Source organism: Tetranychus urticae, chromosome 1 (genome assembly GCF_039701765.1).
Source record: "Tetranychus urticae isolate SD_2017Ah chromosome 1, NJAU_TeUrti_SD_1.0, whole genome shotgun sequence".
NCBI lineage: Eukaryota > Metazoa > Arthropoda > Arachnida > Trombidiformes > Tetranychidae > Tetranychus > Tetranychus urticae.
This window is the reverse complement of record NC_142958.1, coordinates 20916953-20938634: the sequence shown is the minus strand read 5'-3', so window position 1 is coordinate 20938634 and position 21682 is coordinate 20916953. Positions and strand designations below refer to the sequence as shown.

The 21682-nt window shown below is 33.0% G+C and overlaps 4 protein-coding genes and 1 long non-coding RNA gene across 7 annotated transcripts in view; 1 reads left to right on the top strand and 4 right to left on the bottom strand.

The window, feature by feature from the left end:
- The window catches only part of LOC107372140 (uncharacterized), a 7565-nt gene extending 1481 nt beyond the window's left edge, over window positions 1-6084 (bottom strand). Inside the window, exons 1-8 of one of the 3 annotated variants that reach the window (XM_089265958.1) lie at window positions 5425-6074; window positions 3507-5337; window positions 3332-3444; window positions 2814-3270; window positions 1716-2688; window positions 1492-1656; window positions 480-1378; window positions 25-173 (exon numbers count right to left, since the gene is read on the bottom strand). The gene's annotated coding sequence lies outside the window, so the exon portion shown is untranslated. Of the gene's footprint in view, window positions 1-24; window positions 174-479; window positions 1379-1491; window positions 2689-2813; window positions 3271-3331; window positions 3445-3506; window positions 5338-5424 lie in introns of those variants that run through there. The other 2 variants (XM_089265957.1, XR_016197780.1) reach the window with 2 other exon arrangements.
- LOC107372131 (uncharacterized) overlaps window positions 1-16797 on the top strand; it is a 24244-nt gene extending 7447 nt beyond the window's left edge. The window contains exon 2 of the mRNA XM_015940293.3: window positions 14208-16797. Coding sequence (XP_015795779.2) covers window positions 14208-16523 — 2316 coding nt within the window. The 3' untranslated portion in view covers window positions 16524-16797. The remainder of the gene's footprint in view (window positions 1-14207) is intronic.
- On the bottom strand, window positions 11275-12733 carry LOC112538551 (uncharacterized). The gene is made up of 2 exons (XR_003081731.2): window positions 12126-12733; window positions 11275-12030 (listed from the first exon to the last, which is right to left on the bottom strand). It is a non-coding gene; the product is annotated as an uncharacterized LOC112538551 (long non-coding RNA).
- Tfb4 (transcription factor B4) lies at window positions 16773-17851 on the bottom strand. Its single transcript, XM_015940298.3, has one exon. It carries the CDS (start codon window positions 17744-17746, stop codon window positions 16790-16792), a length of 957 nt encoding a protein of 318 aa, XP_015795784.1. The 5' UTR covers window positions 17747-17851; the 3' UTR covers window positions 16773-16789.
- LOC107372132 (uncharacterized) lies at window positions 16773-21682 on the bottom strand. Its single transcript, XM_015940294.3, has one exon. The coding sequence runs from the start codon at window positions 21505-21507 to the stop codon at window positions 18208-18210; it is 3300 nt and encodes a 1099-aa protein (XP_015795780.2). The 5' UTR covers window positions 21508-21682; the 3' UTR covers window positions 16773-18207.

Below are 21682 nucleotides of genomic sequence, written 5' to 3'. Positions count from 1 at the left end.
TCCAGGAGCCATATTTCCGTTTACCTTTTTATGCAAAAACTATCTTAGTCTTTTCCATGTTAAGCGGGTTTCGTTCATGAGGTTTCCAACGGATAACCAAATAAAATCAGAGAGCTTGAAAATTTGACTAACAATCGTCAATCGTTAGTCAATCGTAAAAATGTAGACAGATGCTGCAAGTAGAGAGAAATACAGAAAGTTAGTAACATTTTTTTCTCGGATGAAAATATAAAGGAATAAAGGATCTACGAGTAAATATTAGTTGGAGGACAAGGTGAGTCGAGGTAAATTTGTTAGATCGTCAAAATCATTGAGTTAATTAGACACTTTGCATCTGGTTCATAGTTGAAAAATAGTCAAAGTCCTCTCGAAATTGGTATAATTAACAAAAATTGAATTCAACGAGAGTGTTTATTAGGTTACCATGACTCTGGGGGACAGTTTGAGAGGGTTGTGTACATTTGATTGAAAATGTTTACATCTGGTTATTTAACTCCAAGTGTAGGCCAATTGTTTTATAGCTTATCCATCCAGAATACAATTAACAGCTAATTGAGTCTCAATTAGATTTTGTTGGTTTCCGGATTATTACTTTAGTCTTTGAAAGAGTGAAAAAATGCATCATTACCATCATCATCATCATTCAACATCATTATTATTAATTGTTGGTATAAGTAGCATCATCAATGGAAGCTGGAAACTTGACCTCATCCAATCGCAATTTAAAATGGTGACTGGTTCCAATGTTGCCAAAATAAGGGCTACAAATCTTAACCCGTAATCATCGAAACTTGAAAGTTGAAATAAAAAGCAACCAGTTGAGTAAACAATCTGCTGTTTAATTTTCAATCTCTTGGTTTAGCATAATAACAGCAATATAATACGATAGCTGATTGTTGACTTTCAATGTCCAGTATCTCCTTTTTTTTATTGGTGGCGTTTATACATGCAACCATTTGATTAAATTTACATGCAACACACGAATTGAACCACGAAAAAAGGCTCAATTGAGTGACTTAATTTACCTCTTATTAGGATAGATTAGCCAAGAAAACACACACATTTACTCAGACACACACACACATCAACATCATCATCATTAAAAATCATTTTTAGCCTCATCTTTTGCCTTGGGTTGTCTTTTTAATCTCAACTGCTGGCTACTTGTTGTCATGTAAAAATTAGACAATTTTGCAATTCCATCCTTTTAATTGTCAACCTTTCCATTCAAATATTATCCTCATGTTACGGTTCAGTCTTGCTTGATGAAAATTAGATCGTAGATGAAGCAATAAAAATGTAACCGGACAACAGCACCAAGAGTGGTCAATCAATATATTGAAATGTTTCCGTCCTGTTCCTCTTTTCACTCTTCTTCCTATTATCATTTTGAATAAAGAGAAACACAAAACAATGTAATATCTATTTAAAATGGTTCAATTGGCACTACTTTGATAATAGATTTTGTTCTCGTTTTCATTAAATGTTTACCTTTTATCAAAATCTCTTTCTCGAAGTCTTGACTTTCTATTATTAATTCCGTTGAAGCACATTTTCTGATCAACTTTCAATCAATCCAATTTTCTCCTGGCTTTTGATCAATCTTGATACATCCAATTGGTCTTTTTAATCAGCTTTTGATGATGATTATGGTGACTATATAAATATATGTCTAAATATATATATATTTTTTCATTATTATTTAAAGCTCACACCTTTTTGGAAGGAAAAGAAGAAAGAAGAATCACCATTTTTTTCGCTCCCTTCATTTCATTCTGGTTTCACATAAATTCAGCATTAACAGTACACAAGTGAAAATCAACTGAGCAAATCAAATTTAATTTGAGAATCAGTAAAATGTTGAAAAAAGGATGAAATCCGAAAGTCATCTTCTTATCGTTTCCTTTTTTGCGTTCACCTTCTGCCATTCACTTTCCTTGATTCGTTCAAATTTAAGGCCTAAAAAATGTAAAGCAAAAAAAGCCAACTTTACTCGTGATTATTTTGGTGGGACTTTACTGTTATTATATTATTCAATCAATTACAGCTTAATAGCAGTTTGCTTAGTCCACATTTTAATGCAGCATAAGGATGATGATAGCATTAGTCCGTCTCGTTTTTTACCCAAAAGCAGGCTAATATCAGGTTACTTCACCATTTTGCTGGTTGAGGTTGCACTTGCCGCAGATCTTGAATGTGAAATAAAGGTTGAAAATGAGGGAAAAAAATGATTTCCATCCAATCTTGGAATTATCAATGACAATATATTGCGGTCGACCTGAGCTGTTGATTAAAATCAGTCAACCTGACCAGAAATTTTCTGCTGGTTCAAAGATAGAAACTAAATCAGCAAAAAAACGGCAACTTATTACACTTTTTTTTGCATTCACAATTTTGAATCAGCAAATAGACAAAAAAATGGACTTCGAACAGGATTGAATCTCGACACTTTAGGTTTACCAGTTTTTTTGCTTCTCGCTGCCTTCACTATGACTTCAAGTGTTGAAACTGTTGATGGTTGATGGTGCAAGGGTTGTTTGTTTGTTTTGATATTGTCTATTGATGGCAATCGCCAAACATTGAAACAGGATGAATAATCCTTGAGAAAATCGGGAAACAATAGTAAATGATGGTTGAAAGCTGCTCCAATTGATGATTTCAATTCATTTATTCAAGAAAGAGTAGTTCCTAAAGGAGAAAATTGAAAGTGATAAAATGCATTAAAATTTGAATCTTTTTGTTTCCTAAAGAGTTGCAAGTATTCATATTATCCCAAGCAAAGCTTACGAATAATTCAAACACTTCTACCTTACCTTTGAATCCGACTTGATAATCGTCTTTTGGATAACTTTTACATCGCAATGTCTAATGTCCAGTACAGCGAAGATTTGCTGCTAATTCAATTGACCATTTACAATTCATTACTTGACACAATGAAATTCACATTACAACCATTATAATATGATTATATGTTGGCCTGTCATCGAAAGCTTTTAACATCGTGATCAGCATCATTTGTATACAATGCGAACCAGAAAACGTTAATGATAGTTGACTTTATCTAGAAAGTATCGTTAGCCATTTAGCTTTGCATCAAAGTTAGTTAATGGAGGAAACAGTGCCAATCGAAAGCGTTTCATTACTTCTTTGTGTATCGAGATGTTTACGGAAAGCTGCAATTTGCATCCAAGCAAACAAATCCTTCCACTATTTAACAATTTGCTAATGATTACGATGGCGATAATAATGAGTTGAATGTTTAAAATTTATCTAAAAATAAAGAGAGAAAAAATATTAAATCAAAAAGCAAAATAAAAGAAATAAAAGTTACATTAGTATTTTCATTGTTTTCCAACCAAATAATGAATCAATTCAATGGAACCAATTGTCGTTTCAACTCTTCCTTTTCCCAATCACCACCAAATGATGTGTATTTAATCACGGCTGCAAATGAATAAATATCAATATTAAATTGCCTGTTATAATTGTTCTCATGTTAACATCACCTTCACTTGACTAACCATGACTTGTTGACTATCACAGAGCTTGCGATTCATTATTGTTTTAATGAACATCCAATTAAACTGGAAAACGAAACCAAATCTGACAAAAAAATGAATAAATGCTCAAAATAACCCAATTTTTACTGTCATTTCAAACACCAAACTTAATGATCATTGATCAAACATGATTTACTTTCACCAATGGTGATAAAGTAGCAGAAATCATCCTTTTTTAACCATCTTTTTTCACTATTTTTGGGTTTTGACAGAAATTGAAAAATTTGACTTTCCTCTCTCAATAACCAATTAATTTGCAACCAACTTCACTTCAAATAGCAAGAATCGTTTCAACCTACGATTAAATTCTGATTTTTCAAGACAATTATTGGTTGGAAAATTTAAGGCTTGTAATAATTAAATTGGTTAGCCCAACACACATTTTAAAATAAACATCTCAAATTGATCATTATGTTTTCAAACTTAATTGTCTACAGTTAAACGCTTGCATTTCTGCCAAAACAAGCTATAATATATAAATAATAATTTGATATTAAAAAAGAGACTAAAGCTTCCTATTGAATGATCTAAATGTAATCAAGTTTGAATATTTTAAAATGTGAAGACTATCCAAATGATAAGTTAATAACAATGGCAATCAAATTCATCAATCGATTCTGTTCGAAGTAAGCGGTTAAAATTAGAATGGATAATGACCCTAATCGTTGTACTTGACTTTGTAAAGTGTTTCAATCTAAAGTTAATTAACTGTAAAGTGCCCACCAATTCCAATAGTCAATTAATTGTTTCGATAGTTTCAGTGTCCTTTATCCGATACTGAAATCAAATGAGAAAAAAATGTTAAAAGCTGAACAATTAAATTTAAGGGTCAGAATAGGAAAAGGTTCAATTGCGATGTTTACATTCAACTGTTGCAAAGTCTGGCGAGATGAGGTAAAAAAACAGTTTACAGTGAAATTGTTTGGATTTTTGTTGCAATTATCTTCATTTTCATCATGATTTTCAGTCTCGAATGAAAAAGCAAATCATGTTGATGGAATAAAATAGTTTCTTTTCGGATTCTAATGAATGATTGATATTGTCATTAACAGTGTTAACATTATTACCCTTTAAAGTAACTATTCTTGGACCATCAGGTATGTCAAGCAAACAAATTGGAGAGCAGAAAGTCTTAATGATTGATTAATTTCACTTTACCTGTAATCTCATGAAAATTTAGTGTTCACAAATTGTTAATGAATAATCTCTTAATCGGATTAGTCTTTCATGAGCATTTTTAGGTTTCCTTGAAAACGGATGGTAATCAATTTTATGAAACTGTCCATAACTTTATTTGCTCAACCAGCAAACCATTGAAAGCACAATAGGACAAAATTGTAATTTCAACTTTGACCAACTAAAATTATGAACATTTTCAAAATTATCATCATTCTCACTGATCCTTAAACCTAAATATTTTCACCTCAGAAAGTTCCCTCGAGAACAAATCTAAATCATCGCTGATAATTGGTTATATAACCATAATAACAGTCAAGTGTAGATGGTCATAACCTTAGACAATGCGAGAAAAAAATGGTTCTGCAATCCAAGAAATTCTGCAATAAGTGATGAAAGTTTCCCAAAAAGTAGTAACTTTTTTACATTATCCTTAATTAAAAAGGCCAAATTCCAATTAAATGTAGAATCCAATTTTTGTGACCAAGAAAAAAACACAGCCAGAAAATATAGCCATCATTAATCCGTTAACGCTCACAATTATCCTTGGTTAAACTGTCGGTTCTGAGTTCACTTTGAATTTTTGGTTGATAATAAAATTCTGAAATAAATAATTGTACATAATTAGCCAAATACCACATCAAAATTTAATTGTAAAAGTACAAGTAGAAAAATATATAAACCTTACTTTTGGTGGTCCTTTGCTCTCCTGTTTTTCCAACGTTGTTCTTTTGGTTATGATTATTTTGAATAGTTTCATCACGAATGTTCCAATTTTAAGTTCTAATTTAATTAACCAGGTTCTGTATAATAAAATGGTAAACACCAAGACGATTGACCTAGAAACAAAAGGAAAAATTTAATTTAGATTTTAATTGTTTTATTGGTTTAGTTGTTTGATGGTCTTTGATTTTGGATGGTTTCCTCTTGTTTTCCTCCTCCATTTTTTTCGCAAACGTAAATCCTTCCCATTGTAAATGTAAACCGTCTTACCAGTTGATTTAAACACAATTTACTGACCACGAACAGATAATCATCAAGAGTAGATACAGTTACATTGAATTGTCAAGTTCAAGGATGATAATTTGGCTAAACGCATTGTAATCAAACAAAATCAAGAACCATTTTTAAATGAAAAAAAAACCAACAAAAAAGACGCTACAAAATGGCAGCAAACAAAAGCATAAGATTAAACTTGATGTCATCAAGGGCATGACCATTATTTAAGATGAATTGATTGTCAACAACAATGGATTTCACTTTTATGATGAACCACAAACTGTTTAAGACGGTCATTATCAAAAATGGATTACAATTTAATACTCAGCAGTTATAATTGAAAATCTATGGGTTGCATGAAAAAAATAATAAAAATCTAACAATTATCTTATGAAGTGATTTGAAGATGGCGCCTTACAGCAAGAGTTTCTTGAAATTAAGAGATGATGAAGGGTTTAAGTTTATAACCGACAAGATGTCTTATTAGATAAGGATAAAAGCGGTTAAATTAGTGGAAAGGTCAGTCGAGAATTGGATTGTTTCTTTTGTTACTTTGTTTTTAAATATTCTTAAAACATAATCAACCGTTAGTTTGGTTAGGTCAACAATTTCCGTTAACAAACAGGGTCATTTTCAAGACAAATGATTACCTCAACTGTAGGACAACCAGTTTCACCGTGTGTTGACAATTATTACAACTATATTCTTTCAACGATGACAAATGGTTTGTGTTAAAGGATTTAAAGCAAGGAATGCCAATTACTTATAATCAACGTTTTCATCGGTGTTCACTGCTGGTCTCAACCCAGAACCAAGGTTTTTTACCAGATTACAAAAGCTTGCCAACCGTCAACTAAACGGCAATAGGCAACAGTTTACAGTTTCATAGCTGATTAATATGGAAATGTGATTTTTCGTGATCTGATTTTCTTTTCATGTCAAGTTCATGGTGGAAATGTTGAGTTGAATTTTTTTCTCTCTTTTTTTGTGCTCAAATAATTGGTAAACTTCTGACCATCAACTTTGCTGTTCTTGATACATTAATCCATTTTGATTTAACCCGAGTTGATTCACGTTTTACCTCAACAATAGAGATAAACAATCAAAATTCACTTTCAGGACAGGAGAAGTACAAAAGTACAATCTCATCAAGTCAACTAATTTAAGAATCATTTTTTCGTTATTGTTTCCCTTTTTTTACTCCATACAAATCTTATTAACAAGATGGAAGATATACTTTTCAAGATTGAATCCATCATCTCACACTTTTTTTTCTTTGTTTTATATCAACCAGTTTTTAACCTGGGTGAGGTTTTTTTTCAGTGAATCTTGATTTTTGTTTCTGATTGTTCAATGGTAAATTGTTGTTACTCTAATAATAAAACCTTATTAACTTGTTTATTGTTGGTTGTGAGCTTTGAATCAACGGCGAAAAATAAAACCAAATTAGCTCACCCAATTCATCATGTTGCTAAGCAAGATAAGGAAAAGATATAATGAGGATTGAATCCAATTCATCAACAAGATGAACACCATTATCATCTTCAACTCTAATTGTTTTAAATTTAAAATAAAACACCAAGTTTATTAAATTTAGTCCACTTTCGCATTGTAATTCCACAATACATTAACATGCTGAATAAATCTTGGGTTCAACCTGAGCCAAGATTAAACCCGATTAACATGTAATCCAATTTGAATCAAAAAATGTGCTTAACCATATTAACCAAGGATTTATTAATACCCAAAAACAAATAGACTCTTCCTTTTTGTTATCAAGTTAAACACAATTAAGACTGAACTCTTATCCAACCATAGTGTGTGTTACAATCTAATTGACAGCCTGACAATTTAAATAACTGTGTTTATGGGTTTATTTGTGATTATTGTGGGAAAATATTCAAATGTAAATTAACTTTGGTGAGAAGAGATGAAAAATTTCCGACAATTGTAACCATTAACAGTTTCTCATCAACTTTCACATTGTTAAATTGCAATGAAAATCAATTTAACTTCTGAAACAATTTAACACAACAACCGTAACAACATCAACAATAAGTATTGTGTTACCATTAGTAGTCTGATGACTACAACAATCACAATTTAAACTAATAATAATGTTGACCGGAAGAAAAGCAAATTGTTATAATAATCTGTTTTAATTCAAATCAATTTCATTTTTCAATTTCTTCTGTTAACACTCAACACTCATTAAGCTAAATCTGACTCTAATTGCAACATTAAAACCAACACAAAAAGGATTACAATCAACTGACCCATTCCTTTGATCATAATTACTTTAACGACAACTCACCTGATCCACTTACTGTTGACCATTTAGCTTCGAAATCATTTAATAGCCATTTAACATCCAATTTTAATAACCATTTTTACAACCAATATTTCAAGCTTTTCACCAAAGCCTGAAAGATTGATTAAACCTACGCATCAATATGATTAAATTGTTATTAACTGGATCATCATTTATCATCAGCCAATATTTAATCATCTTTTAAAATCAAAGGAAATCTTTGATTTACCAAATTGCAAGTAAAATTACGTCTTAATCAATGTTCAATTGTTAACTGTAACCATCTCTTGAATGATGATTAGTTTAGTGTTAATTTATTCATCAACCGTTAAAAGGTAAAAAAGATGATTGTTTAATACAATTGTATTAATTGTATTTACAATATTGAGTTAAGGTTAAAATGTTTGATTGTAACTGGTTTAAAAAGGTTTACAATTATGGTTAATAACACAATCCAAGAAACATTGTAACTCTCCTAATCCAAGTTCAATTTTTGGCTAATAGTTATAATTAAGTTTCAATTGGCTTCACTTCCCGGTTCTGAAACAATTTACTCGGATAATGATTATATTATTAATTATAATAACTTATGAATTATTTCAACCTTGTCAATCTTTTAATGACAACTAAATTGAGATGGTAAAGGGTCATTTTTCAATTACAATTGTCCATTTCAAATTGATATCCAATTGGAATACAATTTTACCATTGAAACCAGCAAAACTAGATTCAATAGCAATCCTTTCAACTAATCAAATAGAATCAAAATTTAACTCAAATCTACATTACAATTAACTATTACTGTCCAGAGTTTAAAATATCATTTTGATAACCATTTTCATTGTGTTTAATAAAAGGCAATATTTGAACACAATTGAACCCAATTTTGCTGTTGAATATTTTGCTAAATTGTTAATCACTTTAATAATGGGAAGGGAAATGATTACATTACTATTAAAAGGGTTTGGCTATCATCGCTAACGGCAAATGTCCATTTCAATTTTCACTTTCCCACTTGAACACAATCCATTTTACATCTTGACAATTAACATTATCGGTGACAAGGCTAATTAAATGGACCAGTTCATTAAACTTGATGACAATTAAAACAGGTTTTGGTAAAACTAAATTTGGTCAAAAGCTGAAAGATATTTATGATTTTAATGGTAAATGTTTAACAAATTGACTTTGCTTGTTACATTATTATTAACAGTTGTAAGTAGCCAGTAATGATCATAATTTGCAGCCATTTTATTTGATTGTAGTCCGTTAAATTTGATTGTTCAGTGAGGTTAGATTAAGGGTAACTCGATAATAAACGTAACAATCAATGTTTACTTGATCATCCATTGGGATCAACCGTTGTTGGTCTAACAATAACAAGTGTAACAATGATGATGCGGATAATAATAATGGTTAATAATGATAATCATATTGATGTGAGTACTCTATCAGGGGATGAAAGGTAGAGCAACACAAAGTGATGTGATTCAGTATAACATCTATCAATAAATTACTTATTCAGATCTTTGATGAGAACAATTCACTTTAATTCAATTTAAGCACAATTATTAAAGGCACACAGGTAAAGGCACAAATATTAGAGGCTCAAAGATATGAGAGAAACGCTCATCAACACTGAACAATTTTCTTAATTGTTGACAAAATACCAAATAACACATAAATTAAATTTACTTACTGTTGACTATTTATATCAAAATTAAAGGAAAAGGAAAGAGCTAAAGGTAAAAGTGAGGGAAAGCTAAAGGGGTTGATACTTAATGACAAACTGTAAAATGAAGTGAGACAAATAGTGAGTAGATCCCTTACATTGATAGTAGTTGGTCAGGTGAAACAAGATGATTTAATAAGATAATCTGTTTGTCCATTATGTTCCCAGGTTAATCCGGTTAATCTGGTTTCTCAAAGATCCTTTTAAATTGTAAATTGAAAGGTTAATTCCTCTCCTTTCCTATTATTGTTCATTGACTGTTGGTTAAACATTTGTCTAACCATTTATCAAACAACATTCAAAATGGCTCAAAACGGTTTACCCTCAAGATATTGATTATTTTAGATATTTAATACATTTACAATTAACATTGATATTTAACTACATTCACTTGCTTATACTTTAATCACTGTGATTGGTTTGCGATTCCAGTTTCAATTGATCATTTGCATGATCTTCAAACCAACAACATAATGATATTTTTATACATTTTCATCTTTTATTCCTACTTGATTAACCATTAACTGTAGTCTTTTAAAACCATTTTTAAATTGATAGCTTTGAATAGCTTCAAATTGTCACCTTGTTTCATCTAATTGTTGCTCATCAAATGGTAAAAATATCATTACAATTGTTAAATTGTAATCATAAAGTGAAGTGTTTTGGAAAAATAATGAAAGACCAGAAAAATTTGATCATTTGAAAGCTGTTCAACTATTGAATTGTTGACATTTTCAGGTAAACTATTGTTATTGAGGTGAAACTGTTTTAATGATTAATCACTCGATTGTTGATGTTTGGATTGTTTATTGATTATTTTATGAACGATGAAACATTGTATTGTTTTGTAGTTAATTAATTAACTCTAACTGTTGTTTGAAGGCGCTGTGATAAACAATCAAAATTGAACATTCTTCTTGCTTTCACTCAGCTTCAAAATGATGAAAATGATTGTTGATCAGAGTTAATTGTAACCACGTTATCATCATTAACAGCAACAATAAGCGATTAATTGTGAACGTCAATATTTACCGTTGAACTAGATCAAGTTTCAATGTTTCCTTTTTGTAGAAAAAAAAGTGAAACTTTTTTGGTGAAAATGTTGATTATCATTATTTTAACATTAAATTGTTACAAGATTCATCGATTAGATTTATTTCAATTTATCAAAATTGTTGATCGTGAGGCACGATTAATGATAATTTGTCGTTCAATCGACAGTGTCAAGGGTAACAATCAAGTTACAGTTGTATTCCTGTGTTAACTTCACTAACAATCATTGACGGAATAACAATCTTGATTGTAAATCATGGTGATGATGATGATGATAGTAATAATGGTTTTCATTTTGATTATGTTCAACTCTTTCAATTATTTTTTTTTCTTCTATTCCGATTGTAGCTTTTACCTTGATCTTTCCTGGTCAAGATAATGATAATTATATGGACATACGGAAGCGCAAAACACGATTTTATCCAGTCATTAAGATTGTTGAGATTATTGTTTATTAACATACTTAGAGTATGTTAAATTGTATTTTGCTTTGTAAGAAAAAATCACCAACTTTCACCATAAAATTCATGTTTTAACAATTCAAAATGAAATCTCAAGTACAATTTTCAATTTTCTTGAGATGAAATATTCTCGCCAGTTCAATCATTGAAAATTCATTTTCATTTTTCTCTTTTGATAAATGATTGTCTTTGACAATCTAGATTAGTGTTAATTTGTGTCTACAGTACAAATATTTGATACTAATCAACTACTGAATGATTGAAACTTCAACCTTGCTGCAATTTATTTCATTTACACACGAAAATTGATCATTTGTCTGAATCAAAATCTCCTTTGATGTTTCTCTTTACAAGTTTGTTTAATTCTGATGACCCTTTTTCCCTATTATTGATTATGAAAACAGACTCATACATCATTGCGATGATAAATTGATTAAAAATGAAACTGTCCAAAATGATGAAGATCACCAATCATCATCATCATAATTACAATGAGGGTGTGAGAAGCAAAGATTTGACACCTTTTAAGAAACTCTGATTTAAAATACATCAAGTTTCATGATGAACTTTGCTCTTCTTCACAACTGCTAATCGCCATCACCATCATCATACATGAATTTGATATTTGAAAAAAGCATTGGCCTTGAAATGTTATCAAAATGATTGAACGAATCGCCTTAACGCAAAAAAATTAATGTAATTTTGGGATCCAAACAGCTTTCCAACTCGGTCATGATGCTAATAAGAGGAAAAGTTAAAAATGTTGATGAGTTGGTTGATGAGAAGTATTGGGTAAGGGTGATTATAATGAGAATAGGCAGTTATCAACTTACCAAGGGTTAACTCGTCTAAATTCAAAAGTAAAACTACAATAATTTTCATTTTACCATGTTCGCCTGAAATTTTGAAACAATTATCTGTAACAGGTAGTAATAACCTAATCCATCATAACAGTGTCTTGTTCATTTCATGTTTAGATCATCTCAAATCATCCTGATCCTCATCCTTGATCAATCCAAGTCTTTCTTCCTTATTCACTATGTTGTTACTCTTCAAGTTGTTGGTATTGTTCATGATAATCATCTCCATCTTTATCATTACCAGCATCATGTAAGAAATGTATTTTAACTCCTCGGATGGACGGTTCAATGGATTAAAGATGATGATGATATTAGCGTGACTCTGTTTCAAACCAAGATTTAGAGTTGAAAATCAGCCAAAAATATGGTAGTTGAGTTTTACCCGTTTGCCTGGTAACTCCATTACAACTGTATTTTTGTTCACTCCATCAATTGTAGGTAACAATTTAGCCTTTCAAAGTTCATATTAGGTGATTAACTGTATTTTAAATTCACAATTATGATTATTAAGTTACAGTTGTTAACAGTAGTGAAAAAATTTAGCAAGAAAACGTTTAAACCAAATGTCCGTTAACTTTACAAGCTAACCCAATGAGTAAGATTCAACTTTTTGCGGTTTTTTTGAATTACTGGTAATAATGTCAAAAGAAAAGGTTTCCAATTATATTAATTTTCTCAATGTAATTGTCATAACTAACAATTAGCTAAATAATTGAATTTAAAAACAATCAATATAAGAAGCAAGAAAAGTGATCTTGAAAGTAATGTTTAAATGACCGTTAAATTGTTGATATTAATAACTAAATCAGGTTGATTTATCAAAGTTAACCTGAAAGACATTTTTTCAACACACAAAAAAAGAGAAACAAATTGAACAAATTGTTTACCCTTAAGGTTAATCATCAAGGTTACCGATTTAAATCATTTCTCATGTTGTCATCAATTGTAGTTAAAACTAAATTTAATGTAATATTGATTATCATCACCACTAATAAGATTTATACTCAATAATTTAATAGAGTTAATCTAAACTTGAATCATAAACATCTTCAGTGAATTTCATCTTTTTTTCATGTAAACTTCAATTTTTCACATCTAATTACCATCATAAATACCATTCAACAGTCTAATTAATCTAACCAATTTATAGAAACTGAAATTCGGCAATTCTTTTATTCAGTTCAATCAGCTCAGAGTATTCAGAGTTGAAACAAAAAAAGGCAAAATCAACAACCAAAAGCATATTCACATTATTAATGAAAAATGTTTTGATCTGAAAAAGTGTCTTTTTTGTTACTTTAATTGAATTCATTGCCTATCAAGTTACTGATGACGATTCAGTTTACTGATTTTTATACATTTATTCAGGTTAATTCAACCAGGTTAATAATAGATGATTAAGGATTTGAGTTGATCTTGATGAATGTGAAAAAATGATATCAACTGTTAACTTTATTTTACAAGGAAATTGCTTTTTGTAGCTTTTCATTTTCATCATGTTCAGTATCATAATAGACGGCGATTCATTTTTCCAGCCAACCTTGCAATCTGAAGATTGAAGTCAAGAGTTTTAAACTTCAATGTTAACCTCTTCCAATTAGCTTTTCAGTGTTGAACATTTTTAAACTTTTAATGACAATTGAGCCAGAATAATACTTATTACTGGTCATCATGGTTGAGGTTGAATGGCAATCAAACAAAAAATCAATTTCCATTACTACCATGTATATCAAGTTAACATCAGTCAGGTTAATAACACTTGAATTACAATTATTTTTCAAGTCTCTTCTTCTATTTTCATTTCTTACCTGTTTAAACATTGCCTAAGCCGACGCTTAAAGATTTAACATTTACTTGATTAAAGGTAAATTGTAATTATAATCAAAGAGAAATGATAAGTTCAATTTTTAGTGGTAATTCAATACAACATTGCAACCGCCTCGAAAACATTAATCAATTGGTGAATAAGTGAGACAAGTAAATTGTCAATTAACTCAACTTGAAATCATTATAATTGATAATCTAATTTTATTTTTCCTTTCCTTGTTGTTTCAGATTTTCATGTTTGTTGGAATGATTGTGCCACATTTTTGGACTCCACTTCATGACAATGTGATTACCTGGTTTGCTTTGATTGAAGGATTTCTCCTTCCAATATCACTTTATTTGACTGATGACAATTTTCGTGATGCCGTTAAACTATCCTTTCGTCGTCATCGATCTGGTTCTTGTCATGCTAACCAAGAAAAATACAAACCATCCTCAGGAATGATCAATAAACCAGGATTTACTTTTCATTATAACGATTTTGTTCTCATAGATAAACCTTATTTGGGTTTAATGAAATCATCTGAAGCCAAACGGAGTCCATCAACGTTAAATTTAGTCTCATCATCCAGAAGTCCTTATCCTGGTCGTCATTCAACTGAAATCCTATCCAATCAAGGGAAACTTCAATCAAACAATAGAGTCAATGGATCGTCCAATATTAAACCATCTGGATTGTTTGGTCTAGGTAATCACTCGAAGGGTCAACTGGCTCGTAAAAGTTCCCATTTAAGTTACATTATGTCTGCTGAGTTTTGTAAGAAGCAACAACAATCTGGATTCTCATATGATTCACCTTCGGGTAAAAGATTTGGACCTTTTTTCACCAATCACAATTCAACTTTAAACTCCAATTTAACTCGATCAGATGATTCAATTAGAAAGGAAAAGCTGGGTTCATCAATTGCTCGTTTATCTCCAATGGCTTGGTCGGTTAATGGAGATAATTGGCATTTTTCATTAGTTGACCGTAAACTTGCTTCAGCAATGGAATTGAATGATTCCAATGAAGTTGCCCACAATGTTAATGATGATGATGGCAAAGGAAGATTAATTGATAAATTGTCTAGGAAAAGGAAAGGAGAAAGTAAAGATTACAGTAAAAGCAAGGATAGATTTGGTGATGATGTTGATGATGACGGCGAACACATTTATGCTACTTTAAAGGTTAGATCAATTGGTGACTCTAATAGTGATTATGGATGTAAAGAGGTTACCAAACCAGCTGTTAATTCAATGGTCACTGATAATTCTGGGTTTGACGATGCTTCTATCAGTCGATTGTCTTTTACAACAAATGCCAATGATGACTTTGAATTTCATGATACAAGAGAGTCAGGGTCCACAATTTACTCTAAACCAACCAATTTTGGTAAGATGGAGGAGGAAAGTGGAGATTCAACATCTTCTGGTGAAGATGTTTCAATAATAACAAGCGACTCATGTTCATCCAGTGATTCTGATAGTGATAATCACTTGAACCATCAACACCTTCAATCACAAATTCACCTTAAAGGTGGCATCAACAATTTTTTCTCGCAAATTCCAATAGCTGCACATCAAAATCGTCGTCACTACTCATCTCAAATGTTACCCGGACCAAATTACCATGTAAATCATCTTCAAATGGATAAGGGAAACTTTTATGCTAATAAAACTGCCAATATAACTGCGGCCAATCCGATGTTGGGCTACAATCGTAACAAATCTCGATCAATATCGCAAATAACAAATCCAAATGGAGGTAATCTGAATGATTATGCCAGTAATAATAAAGGAGGTGAGGAAAAGCGTCGAGGTTGGCAATTTTTCTCAGCCAGTGATTTACATTCACTGGAAAATAAAGGCAACGAAAATGGTCAATTGAAACAAGACGCTTATTTCATAAACCCTTTGAATAGCAATAAAATGAAAAGTCAATTTGATGGACACGCTGTTGATGGAGCGATTGGTTCTCGTAGGACAATGAGTGAAACCAATCTAACACCGGCAAAATCTATCAGCCAATTGATTCAACAACAACAACAGCAACAGCAACAACAATTAATTTATGGATCAAGAGACGCTGGCTTGTATCAGCTCACTAGATCAACACATAATCGCATTCACCTTCCCTTTGACCCTAATTATCCTCACCATCTAAATCAACAGCATGATACTAATACAAGTATTAGTACAAACTCTAGTGTCAACAGCTCGGGAATTGGTGATCATAATAAACGATTCGCTAATTTAATCATGACAGGAGCAAATGGCGATAGAAGATTGGAAAGAATAAGCAGCTTTTCCAAGAATCGTCCTCGAATTCGTGCTCAAAAGTACCAATTATACAGACGAGCAGCTAAAAGACAGGATTCAATCAAGGAATTATCTGTCGACTATAGACGCAATTGTGTTGGTTCACGTTTAAGTTTAACTCAACAGGACTTGATGAGTGGTCCATCTGAGCAATTAGGAGCTTTTGTTAGTGTCAAATCAATGCCTGATTTAACGATAAACAGTTATTTGCCAATCTACAATCAATTATCTTCAAGCAAGAAGTAATAATAAATAGTGAATATTGAATTAGACAGATTGTTTTATTAATCATGAAACTTTGTACGAAATTGATCACTCATCTGTCAATAGTTGATCATGCATTGCAACAAACTACTTGAAAGCTTTCATCACAAAGGTTAAGCTGTTTGAATCGTGAAATTAAATTGATCAAAATCATACTGATTACCTTATGAATATGTATAATTTGTAAAAAGTTATAAGAAAATTGAACATTGTGAAAGATAGAGAAAAAAATTAATAAATGTAATTTTTTATTTTATTTTTGGTTTTCTTTTCAATTTGATTCCTTGAGGAATTGGTCCGAGTTTGAAAACAGTATTACATGTTGAACAGATTGGAGAGAAAGAACAAAATATTGAAAGACAAACTGAACATACATATCCAATGTCGATTAAATTTCTATGACAGAAACAGGCGGCTTTGTAGCTTACTTTTCTTTGTGTGGGTAAGACCAGTTTTTGTCGAGTTTCTGAATCAGGTAACATAGTCCAAATTAGATATTCAAGGAAAGCGTTAACGTGAGCAACTTTAAGATAAATACCACTTGTGAGATCTGATCCTTGTTGAAGAATGGACATTGAACCTCTACTGCTAAACTTATCTTTCATATCTTCAGGTTCATTAGGAGATAAAACGCATGAATCAATGACGATTCCCATCTTTTGAGCGGTGAAGAATACATTCATAAAATTCATGTATTGTGAAGTAAAGGCTGTTGAATCATAGTTGCTAGCAGCTATTACAGCGATTCGAGAAGAGTCAACATCTGACTTATAACGTTGTATACAGCACAATCCCATGGCCAAAGCCCCTGAAATTAATGGATGAGCTTTTATGGTTTCTCCAGTCCTTGATTGGTGAATTGTTTCAAGAGTTTGGCGACATTGTCTAACAGCCTTCTTGATTTGAGTATGGATAGTACGGGAAAGAATTGTAAACAGCTCATATTGTCCATTTGATTCTTTAAAATCAATTCCTTCAGGAGATTCAGAGGGATATAAAATTGTGTTACCATTGTAATGAGATCCAATAATGTGCAACATGTTTTCATTGTTCATTAAAAGGTGAATGTTACAAAACGAGATTAAAGAGTTTAACCACATTTCATATGAGGAATCATTTCGCTGGAAAAGAAATATATTCGGTGACAAATCGATGATTATAACAAGATGAGTTTTCAAATTTTTCTCAGACTCAGCTGATTCCATCTTAGATTTAGTTGAGAAAGGCGTTAAAAAGAAGAATGACAACAAATATCAAAATTAAATGACTAAATCGAAGGATGAAATTCGGAAACAAGCTAAAATTCAAAAATAAATATTTTGCTTTCAGTTCACCAAACTGGTGATATTAATAAATCCCTAGCAACCAAGATGGTAACTTTAGTGAAGGAGGCAAATATAAAAGTCACTTTCATTTTCATTTTTCAATTTAATTACAAGCATCTTTTTTTTGAAATCACGAATCCGGACTGACACAATTGAACATAAATCTTTACATAATATAATATACAGTATAGTACTTAATTTTGTATAATTCACTTGTATTTTGAGTTAGACACCAGAAGCAAAAGAAGTAAACTTGACTTGACTGCCGTTAAACTGGCAATCTTAATTATTTAGCTACAAAATAAAAAGTTATGTTTGTTTGGAATTAAATTTATTAAGATTCAATTGATTATTGAGTCGTCATTCATTGGTGCATTATATCTCATAGCCATGTCCATTGGCATTCTCATACGATGGTTGTTCATAAAATTATCTCCTCCAGAGTTCATAAAAGGAGGACCATTATCCATTCGAGGACCATAACTATACGGTCCACAGTTCATCATATTGCCTGATTGCATAGATGGATCTTTGGGATCCGAAACAGGAACTGGACCTGGTCCGTGCATAGGCGGCCCATTCATATTATGATGACCTCCTTGCATCACAGGTCTAGGGCCTGGTCCGTGGTTTGGTGGACCATTCATGCCATGGTGTTGAGGAGCTCCTAAAACTGGACGTGGCCCTTGCACTGGACCTGATCCTGGGCCATGGCCACAATTCACTGATCCTGGACCATCCGTTGGAACTGGTCCTTGCATCATGTGCTGATTGTCTATTTTATCAAACGGTAAAGTCATTTTTTGTAAATTTTGTAAATGTGGTGAAGTTCCAGCTTCCCCAGAATTGTTCATATTCATACAGGGATGCTTCGGATGCTGTTGTTGGGGCGGTGGTGGTTGGTTATTAAGTTGGTTGCCTGTGTCTAAGTTGTTTTTGATGAATTGATTACCATGAGGAGCAGGACCACCATTAAAAGGTACCTGATCAGGCATCATAGGAGCATAAACATTCATGCAGGGATTAAACTGCGGGCGCATTGAGCCATCATTCATTGGTGCATTATATCTCATAGCCATGTCCATTGGCATTCTCATACGATGGTTGTTCATAAAATTATCTCCTCCAGAGTTCATAAAAGGGGGACCATTATCCATTCGAGGACCATAGTTATACGGTCCACAGTTCATCATATTGCCTGATTGCATAGATGGATCTTTAGGATCTGAAACAGGAACTGGACCTGGTCCATGCATCGGTGGCCCATTCATATTATGATGACCTCCTTGCATCACAGGTCTAGGGCCTGGTCCGTGGTTTGGTGGACCATTCATGCCATGGTGTTGTGGTGCTCCTAAAACTGGGCCCACTGGCCGTGGACCTTGTACTGGACCTGATCCTGGGCCGTGACCACAGTTAACTGATCCTGGACCATTCGTAGGAAGTGGTCCTTGCATCATATGCTGATTGTCTATTTTATCAAACGGTGAAGTCATTTTCTGTAAATTTTGAAGACGAGGTGAGTTTCCTGACTCTCCAGAACTGTTCATATTCATACAAGGACGATTAGCGTGTTGTTGTTGGGGTGGGGGTGGTTGATTATTAAGTTGGTTGCCATTATCTAAGTTGTTTTTAATGAATTGATTGCCATGAGGCGCAGGACCACCATTAAATGGTACCTGATCAGGCATCATAGGAGCATATACATTCATACGAGGATTAAACTGTGAGCGCATTGAGCCGTCATTCATTGGTGCATTATATCTCATGGCCATATCCATTGGCATTCTCATCCGGTGATTGTTCATATAGTTGTCCCCACCAGAGTTCATAAAAGGAGGACCATTATCCATTCGAGGACCATAACTATACGGTCCACAGTTCATCATATTGCCTGATTGCATAGATGGATCTTTGGGATCCGAGACAGGAACCGGACCTGGTCCATGCATCGGTGGTTCATTCATATTATGAATACCTCCTTGCATGCCAGGTCCAGGTCCTGGTCCTGAGATTGACACATTACCAGGAACAGGACCGTTTGGTGGCACACGATTAGCATCAACATAAGGAGGAAATGAGTATCTTTGAGGACCCTCTGAGCCCATGAATCTGGGATTAGGATCATATGGAGCTCCTCCGCAGTTTGCAGATGGGTTAGGAAATCTTGAATTTAAGTTAGTATCTGAGGTCATAAAACGAGACCCGTTATCCAATGAGTTGTTAGGAAAATGATGAGGTGATGAAAAATCATGAAAGCCTGAATCTAAGTCTGGTGATGAAATTAAGTCGTTATCTCGCAAACTTGTATTTGGTTGACGTTGTATGGTTAACTCTTGTCCATCAAATGAGTCTAAATATTGAATTTGTTGGGGCGATGGAACTGGTAAAATATGAGGTTCTCCTTTACATAAATCAGGAGATTGGCAGATACCAGCCATATGAGGATTTGAGTTATGGGCAGATGATTGATCCTGATTACTATTGTGTAATTTCACTTTCTTTGAACCAGGGGATGGTGAAGTAGTTGTGGTCATTGATGAAGGAGGACAGCTTGTAGGTGTTCGAGATAATGATGGTGATGGACCGCCAGGCGTCGGAGTGATACTCGCTGAGTTCGATCCGGGTTTAGGTGAATTAATTGACGGTGAAGCCATTGAAAGACTATTATCCCCCGAAGGTGTTGGTGGACCAGGACTTGTATAAGATAATCTAATATTGCCAGGAACCATACCTGGTCCTCCAGCATTACCACCGGATGAGTTGTACTGTTGTCTAGATGAGTGAATTGATGATGGCATGGATAATGAGTTGTTGACATTCATGGATGAAATTGATGATAATGTTCTGTAGCCTTGTTGATATGGTGGTGGACCTGGCAACATAGCGCCCGGGCTCTGTGCAATATTAGGATTCGGACTACTCAATGAAGATGAACTTTGTGACATTGGTGAGGGATGAGAAGGTGCATTAGCTGCTTGACTTTGATTTTTTCTTTTTCTTTTACGCGTTGTCGGTTGTTGTTGAGGTTGAGGTTGTGGTTGGAGTTGGGGTTGAAGTTGAGGTTGAATTTGGGATTGAAGTTGAGGTTGAATTTGGGATTGAAGTTGAGGTTGGATCTGGGATTGAAGTTGAGGTTGAAGTTGTGGTTGAAGTTGCTGCTGAAGGGGCGATTGTTGCTGTTGAGATGGTGGCGGTTGATGTTGCTGAGGATGTTGTTGTGGATGCTGTGGTTGATGCTGTTGAGGATGCTGTTGTGGATGTTGTTGAGGATGCTGTTGTTGATGTTGTTGTGGATGCTGCTGTGGGTGCTGTTGTGGGTGCTGCGGTGGAAGTTGTGGACGCTGTTGTTGTTGTTGTGGATGTTGCTTTTGTTGTTGCTGATTCAGTTGTTGTGATTGTTGTTGCTGCTGTTGCTGTTGTACCTGTTGTTGCTGCTGCTGTTGTTGTTGTTGTTGCTGCTGTTGTTGCTGTTGCTGTTGCTGCTGCTGTGTAACTTGTTGAGAGTATGATTGTGTATTTAAAAGATGGCTGATGGCATCCAATTGAGCTAATTTTTCTTGTCTCCTTTGATTAGCATGAGATGTCATATTCTCATCACAGTTACTCCACGGTTCAACATTGGGAAAATTAGTTCCCATTTTGGATTTGAGCACCGTTTCTTAACTGTCAGTTTGTGATGAGTTAAGTTGTCAAACGCAAATTAATACAGGTCAACATAAATAATTAAGTAAATTTAAATAAATTAAACTGATAAATCATTAAGTAAAAAAACTTGCTGGTTCCTTTGTCGATTTCAAAGCTATGAGTTCACAA